Source organism: Bison bison, unplaced genomic scaffold (assembly GCF_000754665.1).
Source record: "Bison bison bison isolate TAMUID 2011002044 unplaced genomic scaffold, Bison_UMD1.0 scf7180017864453, whole genome shotgun sequence".
Taxonomy (NCBI): Eukaryota; Metazoa; Chordata; class Mammalia; order Artiodactyla; family Bovidae; genus Bison; species Bison bison.
The window spans coordinates 1,738,447-1,750,921 of record NW_011495015.1 but is presented as its reverse complement, the minus strand read 5'-3'; the positions used below and the strand labels follow the sequence as shown (position 1 = coordinate 1,750,921).

General features: G+C 45.2%; 1 protein-coding gene across 1 annotated transcript in view; it reads left to right on the top strand.

Annotated features, from left to right (window-relative positions):
* RAB31 (RAB31, member RAS oncogene family) overlaps positions 1-12,475 on the top strand; it is a 55,797-nt gene that overhangs the window by 14,049 nt on the left and 29,273 nt on the right. The window contains exons 4-5 of the mRNA XM_010859081.1: positions 8,453-8,524; positions 9,424-9,530. Coding sequence (XP_010857383.1) covers positions 8,453-8,524; positions 9,424-9,530 — 179 coding nt within the window. The remainder of the gene's footprint in view (positions 1-8,452; positions 8,525-9,423; positions 9,531-12,475) is intronic.

Genomic DNA, 12,475 nt, shown 5'->3' with positions numbered 1-12,475 from the left:
AGGCCTCTTATAGTCTCTGAAAGAGCTGATCTTTGTTTTCTCCCCAACTCGCCCTACAGCCCCTGGAGAGAGAGGCCAGCTCCCAGCTCCCAGCACCGAGCCTACACTCTCCGCGCTGCTGGAGGGCGGGGGGCTTCACCCTTGGCCCCTCCTCACAGACTTCCATGGAGGGGGATCTGCCTTCAGTGGGAGGAGGTAGGGTCCGTACAACGCCCCTTCTTAGAGAACAGGGCTTCCACAGTGTGGACTGAGGTCTCAGTTAGGGAACTATGCCCTCCCTCCATCCCCCCACCCACAAGAAGGCTCTCAGAAAGGAAAAGTGGGTGAAGGTTGTGTGTGAAGCTGATGGCTCAGAGGCCTGCAGATGTGCTATTAAATGAGAGCAGCAGCTGTCGATGGGGCCTGGGAGCCTCAAGAGTCACTTTTTAGTGAAAAGTCACCCAGAGGGGCAGAGACCCGGCGACAGAAACCGAGGAAAAGAGTGTGACAGTGGTGTTTGGGCTGGAGCAGAACCAGCTGCTCGCTGACCTGGCTCCCAGGGTTTGTTCTGTGTGGGGGTGTTAGCGTCACTTAGGAAAATAAGATTTTACGTGCAGAATTGTCCTGCTGGGTGTCAGAATGTTGCCGACGGGAGAGAAAGAGGAAAGACACGTCCGTGTACTGAAAAAATAAATCCAGTAAGTCCTTCAGGAAACACTGAAAAGTCTCTGCCCTCGGTGGGTGGGATGGGAATGCTGGGAAGGGGGAGGGGACGGGGAATGGGGACTCAGGAGCAGTGGTGGGGTGGGGGGTCTCAACCCTGAGCTGGCCTGAAGGGACCCAGCCCCTTCCTCCGGCATCCTCCCCACCAGGACTGACCCTCGGCTCCCCAGAGAGCATCTCCCCCTCCTGGGGACTGATGTGGCTCCTCTGGATGAAGACTCTTGGCTCCTAGGGCTTTTTCTGTTTGTCTTTAGTCTGGGATGTGATGCCATAAAGTCTTCCCAGGTGGCACTAGTGGTAAAGAACCCACCTGCCTATGCAGGAGACTTAAGAGATGTGGGTTCAATCCGTGGGTCATGAAGATCCCCTGGAGGAGGGCATGGCAACCCACTCTACTATTCTTGCCTGGAGAATCCCATGCACAGAGGAGCCTAGTGGGCTACAGTCCATAGGGTTGGACACGACTGAAGCAACTTAGCATGCATCCACATGATGCCATAAGTGACTTCTCATTGTGAGGCAGGGTCTGCACCTCTTGGCTAAAGGCCAGTCTCCTCCTGTGACTCTCAGGGGACCTAGGGCAGAGAGCCCAGGTGGTGGGGCCGGAGGCAGGACTTTGGGGCCCGGCTGGGGTTGTGCTTGTTAAGAACCTGAGATGCCCTTTACCTGGTCGGCCTCTCTCCTCCCCTGCTTTCCCTCTTTTCCTTTTACACAGCTGATTTCATACCCCTGGTTAAAATACAAGCAATAAATGTCGTTCCTGACAAGGAAGTTAGACACACAGACTTTGTGTAGCATGGAAAAGCATGTCTGTGAGCCCCTGCATGTCCTGTTATGGGGACAAAGGTGTGTCCTCTGAGCGGGAACTTTATCTTCAGAGCGGCCCTGAAGGAGCCACCTCCTCCGTCCACTCTGAGGAGAGTGAGCGCTTCTGAAGGACAGGGGTTTGTCGGCGTCTTCACCGTCTCTGTTTCCCGTGGCTGTTGTAATGCACATGTAGTGCCTTCTAACAACCTGGGTTCACAGCCTCCCAGGTCTGGACTGTGGGCCGGCAGGTTCATATTTGGAGGCTCTGAGAAGAGTCGGCCCACAGTCTTTGCCTTGTGGCCCATACATCCATCTTCAAAGCAGAGCATCTTCAAGCTTCTCTGACTCCCCCGCCTCCCTCTTCCATCGGAGAGGACGCGTGTGGAAGACCCTGTGTGATGCCACTGCCCCAACCTGGTAGCCCGGCATAACCTCCCTTCCCAGGACCAGCTGCCCACCTCCGGCCGCCCTGTGCTGTAAGAGGTCACAGGTCCAAGGATGAAGCTGTGGACATCTTGGAGGACTATTGTCCTACCTGCTGACCCTCTGTCTCCATCGCTTAGAATGGCCCTGTCATGTACCAGATGTCCAGTAGATGGGTATTGAATGAATGAGTAAAGTTAGTGCCAGCCCATATCTTCATTACACCTCTGAAAGTGATGCTTCATTTCAGAGAAGAAACTGAATCGTGGAAGAAGAGTGGAATTTGGGGTCAGAAGACCTACATTTAAGGACTTTTAAGAGCTGTGTGTCTGTGGGCAGTTTGCTTAATCATCCTGAGCCTTGGTTTTCTCATCTGTACAATGGGACACCCCCCCACCCCCACCACCACCATCTAGCCTGCCCATCCACACAGGGTTATTGGCTCTTTCATTGCTGAAAGTTTGTTGAGTTCCTGCTCCTGCCCAAACAGGGGTTTACAGAAGGTTCTGGGTGGATTCGGTAGCTGAGAAAAGGTGTGAATGGAGGAGGGGCGAGCTCTGTGGATGTGATTCCTGAATGCTGAGGAAATCCTTTGGCATTGGCACTTTAAAAGAAAAAAGAAAGTAAAGGGGGAAAAAATCCCTTTTCATTGCAAACATAATGTATACAGTTAACATTTTAAAAGAGTTCTTTCAGGAACCGTGAAAACAAGTGATGGATTTGCCTGTAATGGCATTATTCAGAAACAGCCATTTTGATAGGTTTTTCTATTCAACTTTATTTATTATTGGGTTTTTAGGACATCTGAGTAGGCATATTAAATAGGCCTTTCTGCTTTCTGTGGAGAGAGAGGGTCTGTGTAAAACTCAGAAACCTTCTTCTGAATGGCACAGAAGGTACATTCAGTGATGGTTTTTCCATTCAGCCTCTGCCAGCTGGGAATGTCGGGAATGTCAGAAATGCCCTTCCCCCTCTTCCCCCTTTGTTTGAACCCTGAGGGACCTCAGGACATGTTCTGGCTTCTGCCCTAGACTGCCCACTGCCCTGGCATTCTGGGGGAGGCTGAGGATTTCTGCTTGTGTGCTGCCCCCACCCCCAGGACAGAGTGGCACGGGCCCCCGGACTATGAAAGCATCACACAGGGACCAGCGCTGAGATCCTCAGACAACTGAGCCCTGCAGCTCGTGGGCCTGATGCCAGTGCCCTCGGCTGGGGCAACTCTCACCCGGGAGGCAGAGCCCAGCTGGGGTTGGTCCTTTTTAGGAAACTTCATGTATTTTCCATCACTGCTCCTTCTTGACATGCAGAACATTGCTTCTACGGAATTTATGATGCCACAAACCCATGTTAAGGAATTCTGCCTGAAGTCGACTGGGTGGTCTAAAGGACTGGGTTTCCTGGAATGGTTCTTTCCACTGTGTGCTGACTGTGCGTGTGTGCACACAGAACACTGTGGAATGGGATGAAGGGAGCTTTGTGTTGCAGGTGAGGCAAGAGCGGGGCGAGAATTCCATCCAGGGTCTGTCTGACCTTGACCATGAGTCCTCACAGAGCTGGGAAAACCTTAGCTGTCACCACCCACCCCTGCCTACCCCAACCCAGACTGGTACTGAGCCAGATGCAGGTCAGCACCCTGTCTTGAGTCGAGATCTCTTCACCCTGTGCCCCTAAAGTGGGTTCTCAGGACACTCACTAGGTCCCTAGATGTTAAGAAATATTGCTTGAAAAAAGGTAGAAAATAAAGAATTCTGAGTGAAAGCAAAATAAATAAGTTTCTTTATTATAGAAAATTTCAGAGCCTTTCATGTACCAATAATACTTTGTGAACTCCAGGGAAGCATTATAATATGTTGTTCAGTTGCTAAGTTGTGTCCGACTCTTTGCAACCTCGTGGACTGCAGCACGCCAGGCTTCCCTGTCCTCCACTGTCTCCCGGAATTTGCTCAGACTCATGTCCATTGAGTCTGTGATGCCATCCAACTATCTCATCCTCTGTTGTCCTTCTCCTGCCTCAGTCTTTCCCAGCATCAGGGTCTTTTCCAATGAATCAGCTCTTCACATCAGGTGGCCAAAGAATTGAAGCTTCAGCTTTACCATCAGTCCTTCCAATGAATATTCATGGTTGGTTTCCTTTAGGATTGACTGGTTTGATCTCCTTGCTGTCCAAGGGACTCTCAAGAATCTTCTCCAACACATGGTTCGAAAGTTTTAGTATGTAGCAGTTCCTGAAACTTACTTGGCCAAGAAACCTTTCTCTCCAAAAAGCACTTCAAGGGCACAGTGTTCTGCAGGACACTCCCCTTGGGAAATACTGAGCCGTCTTGATTTCTATGCCATTTAATATTTTTCAGAAACTTGAGTTTAATTGCTGCCCAGTATTCCAGCTATTAAACCAACCAATTATGGTTTCTTTGAGGCCACCTCTGATCATCCCCTTCAGAAGTGAAACTGTTGAGTCACAGTGTACGAATGTTTCAAGACTTTTTTTTAATTTTAATTTTACTGGAGTTGATTTACAATGTAGTCTTAGTTTTAGGTGTATTGCAACATGATTCAGTTATACATATATTCTTTCGTTTTTAGATTCATTTCTCATGTAGCTTACTTATCACAGAATGCTGACTACTGTTTCCTGTGCTACACAGTAGGTCCTTGTTGGTTATCTACTTTATATATAGTAGTGTGCATGTGTTTATCCCAAGCTTCTGATTTATCCCTCTCCCTCACATTTGCTCTTTGGTAACTGTAAGTTTGTTATCAATATCTATAAGTCTGTTTTTTAAGTAAGTTCATTTGTATCTTTTTAAAAAATTAGATTCCACATATAAATGATATCATATGGATTTGTCTTTCTGTGTCTGACTTACTTCACTCAGTATGATAATCTCTGGGTCCATCCATGTTGCTGCAAATGGTATTATTTTGTTCTTTTTGTAATAGCTGAGTAATATTCCATTGTGTACCCCAGGGATCGAACCTTCATCCCTTAGTCTCCTGCATTGGCTGGTGGATTCTTTACCACTAGTGCCACTTGGGAAGCCCATATATATACCACATCTTCTGGATCCATTCCTCTGCCAGTGGAGTGTAGGTAAGCCTTTGTAAATGCATTGTCCAGATGCTTTCCAGAAAGGCCATGCCCACGTATCCCTCTGGTGGTTGCTGGAAGTGGGTGGCACTTTGCACCTGTGAAAGCTGAGGGTCTAAGACGCTCAGAGGAGGGCAATCCCTTGCCCTCACCCTGTAGACATCCGGCAGTTACAACACAGTCACACACATACACGGACATAAACAGTCATTTCTTTTGAGCGAACACATTTGTCTGTTCTCGGCGCCCTGTGCTTCTTCGAAACGATTAAATGTCACCTGAGAGTTATCTGAACTCTTTAATGTGGCATTCTAGATATAGTTAGGGAGGAAGGGATTTCGAATTGACCTCTATTGCGCTGATTTTCAAATAACCTTTCAAAGTGAGTTGTTTTGATAAGTTTTGTCAACCTCCTGTGATTGCGCACTTGGTTTCTAGAAGAATCTTTTACTCAAGTGTTTCATCAGTCTTAATTCCGACCTCATGGAAATGGAATGATGTCATGTTGAATACTGAGGCTGTTTGTGGTGCCTTTGTTTTATATTTGTGGGGGAAGCATACACATTGTAGGCAAGATGTGATTTATCTTTCTGTCCTCCACAAACATCCTTTGGTCAATGCGTTATTGGGTTTTAGAACTGAGACTCGAACTTTAGCTCATTAAAACCCCCAAGTCCCCGGCAATAAAGTTGAAGTGGCTTCACCCCCGGATTTATTTCAAAATGCTTCCATTTGGAGGAAGGAAACAGCAAGTAATGCATTATATAGAAAGCTCTAATCAATAATTCATGAGACCTGTAGACCAGTGACTGTTCCAGATTCACTCCATGGCGTTACTGCTGAGAACAATTTTAGAAGATCCACAGTTTGTGTCTGAGTTCGCGAGTGTCTCGATTTTCGAGATGTACATTTGGTACTGCCTCTCCTACTTCAAGTGTTTAAGTGGACTTTTCTTAGATGGAGGCTGTTTTGGAAAAATGGGCATTTTATGTAATTGGGCTGCAGGGACACTTTATTCCTTTCCATTAGCAAAGCAGGAATGTCTAGCAAATACATGGCCTTTTCCTCCTTTATGGCAGGGATTCTGATTTTGGTTTCTGCATCTGGAGTGGGTTGCCAAAAAATGGACTAAAAATAGATGTTTGAGGGCTGACAAGGACAGCCCAGAGCTGGGTAGTCAGTGCTGATGGAAAGCTCTGTCCTCAGTGAGTCATGGTCAGTGGCCAGGGCCCTCCTGCTGGGAACTCCTGTGTCCATCCTGAGCTCCGTGTAACATGTGCCCCCTTCTGAAAACCACACGGGTGCAGGGCAGCTTCTCATGGAGTGGAGACTCGCCCGAGGGCCAGAGGCTGGGACAGGGGCCTGGTGAGGCCGTGCTAACATCCTGCAGTAGAGGGGAACCTCGGGAGTGGACATGGCGTCCAGTTTCCAGATAGGATCATTTCAACTTGGCCAGTGTTGGTTCAGTGAAAAGCATTGCTCAGGAAGTAAACAAATGATGGTTTTATTGTTTGCTGGGAAAATGTCTGTCCTTCCTCCCCTCCCTGCTCCCCCCAACCCCGACTCTCTAGTAAATATGGCTGCTTTTATTTTTATTATTTTAAATTTGATTTTTATTTCATATTGGAGATTTACAGCGTTATGTTACTTTCAGGTGTACAGCAAAGTGATTTTTATACATATATATAAATCCATATAAGAGACATGGGTTTGATCCCTGGGTTCGGAAGATCCCCTGGAGTAGGAGATGGTTCTTGCTGGAAAATCCCATGGACAGAGGAGCCTGGCAGACTATGATCCACAGGGTCGCAAAGAGTTGGACGTGACTGAAGCGACTTAGCAAGCACATATCCCTCTGAATCTACTGTTTTATATATAGTAGTGTGTATATGGGGCTTCCCAGGTGGCACCAGTGGTAAAGAATCCATCTGCCAATGCAGGAGACACAAGAGATGTGGGTTTGATCTCTGGGTTGGGAAAAACCCCTGGAGGAGGAAATGGTGACCCACTCCAGTATTCTTGCCTGGAGGATCACATAGATTCATCATAAGCTACACATAAGTTTAATCACATAAGCTACAGTCCATAGGGTCACAAAGAGTCAGACATGACTGAAGCAACTTAGCCTGCGTGCATGGTGTATATATGTTAATCCAAAACTCCTGACTTATTCCTCCTAGCTTTCCTCTTTGGTAACCGTAAGTTTGTTTTCTATGTCAGTGAGTCAGTTTATGTTTTGTAAAGAAGTTCATTTGTGTTGTTTTTTTTAGATTCCACATATAAGTGATATCATAAGATACTTGTCTTTGTCTGACTTTCCGTAAGCAGTTCTTTTTATTTTTTCTCCTTTAAATATTTATTTATTCATTTACTTGGCTGCGCTGGGTCTTAGTAGTAGGTTACAGGATTTTCGTTGTGGTGTGCTGGGCCCCTTGTTGCGGCATGCGGGATGTAGTTCCCTGACCAGGGCTCGAATCCGGGCCCCCTGAATTGGGACTGTGAAGTCTTAGCCACTGGACCACCAGGGAGTTCCCTCGGAAGTCACATCTTTAAATACATTCTTGTGGATGAGTAAGTGCCTCCCTCCCCAAAGCCACACCAACTCCAGTTATGATGACTTTTTAATACTTAATAAATTAATAGTCCATCATTGCTTTTGTTTTCATTTCTTTTATTATCATTGGACATGTTTAAAAATATTTATTGGCAATTTATAACTCTTCCTCTGTGATTCATCTATCTATATCCTCTGTTCATTTTTCTATTGAGCTGTTATCTTTTTCTCATTGTCTTTCAAAACCCCTCTGTGAAGTATTCTTCAGATATATTCAAATATGTTTAAAAGTATATTCTTCAAAATAGACATAAAATCTGTGTGTGTCCCCGCGATATGTATCCATCCTACCTGGGGATAAGTGGTTCTTGGGGGTCAGTGGTTCTGACCAGCGATGATTGCTCTGTTCACGTTTAGAGCGAAGCTCATCTCTCTCACCGTTTGTTGAGAATTTGTAGGAATTGCCCAGCCCCGAGGGCAGAGGCCGAGGTGCCCCAGCTGAGGTGTTCCTCCCTAGAGGCTGGCCCCAGATTGTGTGATCTGTGTCCTTAGTAGACATCTTATTGTTGTATCATCCTAATGAGATTGTCCTGGTCCATCATATAAGATAAACAAAGAGCAGTAAAGAAAAGAAAATTCCTAGGATAGCCACACTGATAATAACGTTTACTTTTGGCCAGGCCCAAGAGTGAGTTTCACGGTCTGTAAATCACAAGGGTATGAGCTGTGGTGGAGGAAAATGTATTATCTGAGTCCTGGGGAAGTCCTGTGGGGGAATCCAGGGATCCTGTGGGGCTGATGTAGAATGATAATGTTATGGTCATGTGGGATTGTATAAACATGCTTACCTTGGCCTAAAACTGTCCCTTGTTCCTCAGTTTCACTCCCTGGCCCCCATGTACTATCGCGGATCTGCGGCGGCTGTCATAGTGTACGACATTACCAAGCAGGTAGGAGCCCCCTTTAGAACTCGGGTGCCATTTATGGCCTCTCTCTGTTCTGGAAAGACCGAAGCAGGGACTTCACTGCCTGAGTCCTGCCTGGAGCCTGGGATGAGGTTGCATAGTACGGTGCAACAATGGTTGCTGGGAATGAACACTAAATGCTGAGTTTATCTTGTCTATACGTAGCAAGTGGAGAAAGAGTTGGGAACCCACACAGGTATTCTTACCTGGAGAATCCCATGGACAGAAGAGCCTGGTGGGCCACAGTCTATAGGGTCTCAAAGAGTCAGACACAACTGAACGACTAAACAACAACAACATGTAGCAAAGCCTTTCAAATCTATTTGCTAAATTAAACAACAGTCATCATTCATTTTTAAAATTGATTCTCTGTTCGTAGGGCTAAGGTCATGCCTGCTAATACTGTTCTCCAGAATGTTCAGTTTTTTTAAGAAAAGGAAAAGTATTTTTCAGTTTTGCATCTTTGGTTATTGTTGTTGTTTAGTCACTAAGTCATGTCCAACTCTTTTGTGGAAAAAAAAAGATATATATATATATATATATATATCTGTTTTTTCTTTTCTGATAAATCATGAACAACATTGTTCAGCCCTGTAGCTTCATCTTATTCATGTTAAGGCAGGGCTTTAATTTAAAATTAATGTTATTTGTAGAAGGAAATTACTAACATGATTATCTTCATCAAGTTTATGTTTTACATAAACCTTTTATAGCCTATGTGAGTAAAACTTAGCTAATACTAAATTTTGTGCCAAGATTGAGGTAGTGTGTTCATCTGTATGTGTGTGCCCCCTGAAAATATTTTTCTTCAGTGGATTATATTGGGTTTGTATTTCTGTGTGGTTGAGGGGTCTTTCCCAAGGTTGACTACACTTTTGGTTTAGGATTCATTTCATACCTTGAAGAAGTGGGTGAAAGAGCTGAAGGAACACGGTCCGGAAAACATCGTGATGGCCATCGCCGGGAACAAGTGCGATCTCTCGGACATCAGGTGAGAGGAATTGAAAAGATGTGTGTGGGGCTCATGTTCTCCACCTTGAATGTCTGTGCTTGAAACGCTGTCATACCCACGTGGTTAAGTCTGTTCTGTCATCATCTAACCCATGTCATCCACTTGTGGTCATCAAGGTGTTATTCAAGCAGAGTAGAGTTGAGGGGAAATAATTGGGAAATGCAAATATGAGGGAGCACTCACTCATGAATATTACCATCAAGTCTCCTGTACAGAGCACAGTTACACTCCTGACTCTACATGTCTTTGGGCTAAATGGTTTCCTTATTTTTTTTAATAATATATTTATTTTACTTGGCCTCACCAAGAGGCTTGCAGGATCTTAGTTCCCCAACCAGGGATGGAACCTGGGCCTGGCAGTGGAAGCTCGGGGTCCTAAGCTGTGGACCACCAGGGAATTGCCTTATTGTTGTTTATTGTTACCTTTTCTGTTGTTTTTGTCATTGTTACCACCATTACCATTTTCATATGGGAAGGAGTGTTAGAATTCTTCACATTTTCCATAACGTCCTGTTCGTTTTCTTTCCAGACTTTAATTTAAAGGATGTGGCCGGGTCAGTATGAGCTCACTGTTTTGTTCCAAGATCTGAATTTGGTGCCTCATGTGTGAACACTTGGGCTTCCCCCAGAGAGAGTGGAGTGTCTGCCTTGGCTGTTTCTGGGCAGTCATTGTGAGCAAAGAGCAGTTAGGAAAATAGCACCCTATAGCGTGTGTGTATGTATGTACGTATATACACATGTTTTTTCTTTTCTGAAAAATCATGAACAACATTGTTTCAGTCCTGTAGCTTCATCTTACTCATGTTAAGTCAAGGCTGTAGTTTAAAATTAACATTATTTGGATATTGAACTTCTGCTGGAGGAAGGTTTGTAGGAACCCAAATTACGTGGACGAGAGCTGTGATGGTGGCTTTATCTAGTCTGATAAGCAAACTATTTTTTACTAAATAAAACTGAAATAAAAAAGGAAACGGTGAATTTGCATTGTCTCCCTTCCCTGGTTAATTTAATTCTCAGCAATGCGAGTACTTGATTTCCGTAAAGACCACAACCCACACTTCAGGTTTTGCTAATCCAAACATGATGAAACCAAAGCGTGATGAATATTGAAAACAGACCTTGTGGAAACCCTGAAGGTAGTCTCTGCCAGGTTGCTCTGTTTCTTTGGGATTTCAAAAGCTTTATATCACATTGCATCAGGTTGGTTTGTAATCACACCTGTAACCACCACTTAATTGTTTGTTTTTCAGGGTACAAATCTTTAACTCTCTAGACTTAGTTTAGGGCTCTGCCTTCTTTACTGTAATCCTGAGACAGCCTGATCATCTAGAATTCCCAGCTGAATGGCCTTCACTTCTGTTGTTGGAAGGAGGTGGGGTGGGCAGATGGAGGTGGGCTCTGCTGAGAGAAAGGCTCTGCTGTCAGCCGACACCACGGATTGTGGTAAAGGTGTGACTTTCAGTGAACTAAGCCTTGAAGATCGTGGGAACACTGGTGGGTGACAGTTTAAGCAGAAAATGATTTAAACGTGAATGGAATTAGGACTCTTGATTACAGGGAATTGAAACCCAATTGAAATTAATTTCAGGAAAGAGTGGAATTTGTTGCAAGATACTCATGGCTCAGAAAGTAAAGAATCCACCTGCAATGCAGGAGACTCGGATTGGATCCCTTGGTCGGGAAGATCCCCTGGAGGAGGACAGGGCAATCGGATCCAGTATTCTTGTCTGTAGAATTCCATGGAGAGAGGAGCTTGGTGGGTTATAGTCCATGGGGTCGCAGACAGTTGGACATGACTAAGTGACTAACACTTTCAGTTTTCACTGGTATCCACATGGTGAAAAAACAGAGGTGCCTTTAGCTCTGGTATTTGGTTTGTTCCATTTTTGGTCTCTTGAAAGATCCTGGCCTGACACTCTGTTTCTAAATTGCCGTAGAAGGATTGCCCCACATCATGACACAGCATTTGTGGCCGAGGAAGAGGATGTGATTGGTACGTGATTTACATGAATATAAAACTCTGGAAGACAGTTGGGCAATTTCTTTTAAAACCAAGCATGAAATTATTGTGTGTTTAGCAATCACACTCTTGGGGCATTTATCCCAGAGCAATGAAAATGTGGGTTCACAGAAAACTGGCACATGAGTGTTCATAGAAGCCTTGTTAGTGGCAGAATCAGTCCGGCTGTCCTTCAGTGGACACAGCAGGCGTGTCACACTGTGGAATACTACTCAGCAATGTAAAGAAACAGAACAGATGCAAGCCACCTGGACGAACCTGCAGGGAAATACAGCTGAGTAAGTAAAGCCAGTACCAAGGGTTTCATGGTGTATGATTCTACTTGTATAATGTTTGGGGAGTGAAGCCATTTTTGAAACAGAGAGGGATTAGTGGTTGTGGTCAGGATGATGTGTAGGGGGCCGGGGGAGGAAGGGCAGCAGGGACATCCTTGTGATGCTAGAACTGTCACCTCTCTGTGGGGGAGGGGGTGGCACACAAACCCACATGGGTGATAAAACTATGTAGAACTTAATTCACACAGAGGAGCACCAGTAAAACCAGGGGAATCTGAATGAGATGGAGTGTGGGTGTCAGGATTCTGGGTGATATTATAGTTTTGCAAAATGGTGCCATTTGGGAAAACAGGGCAACGTGTACAAGGACTCTCGGTATTATTTCTTGTAACTCTGTGTGAATCCACAGCTACTCCAGTAAAAATTTCAGTTCACAAAGACTGGATTTAGATTAAAAAAAAAAAAAGTAAATCTTAGGCAGTGGTGTGTGTGTGGATATATATATGTGCACATACATGCATGCATATTATATATGTTGTATACGATGAACTAAAGCTTTGTAAACAGACTGAGCCAAAGAATGAATTTAACCACTCCCTGTGCCTCCCCCACCACCCCCCCCCCCCACA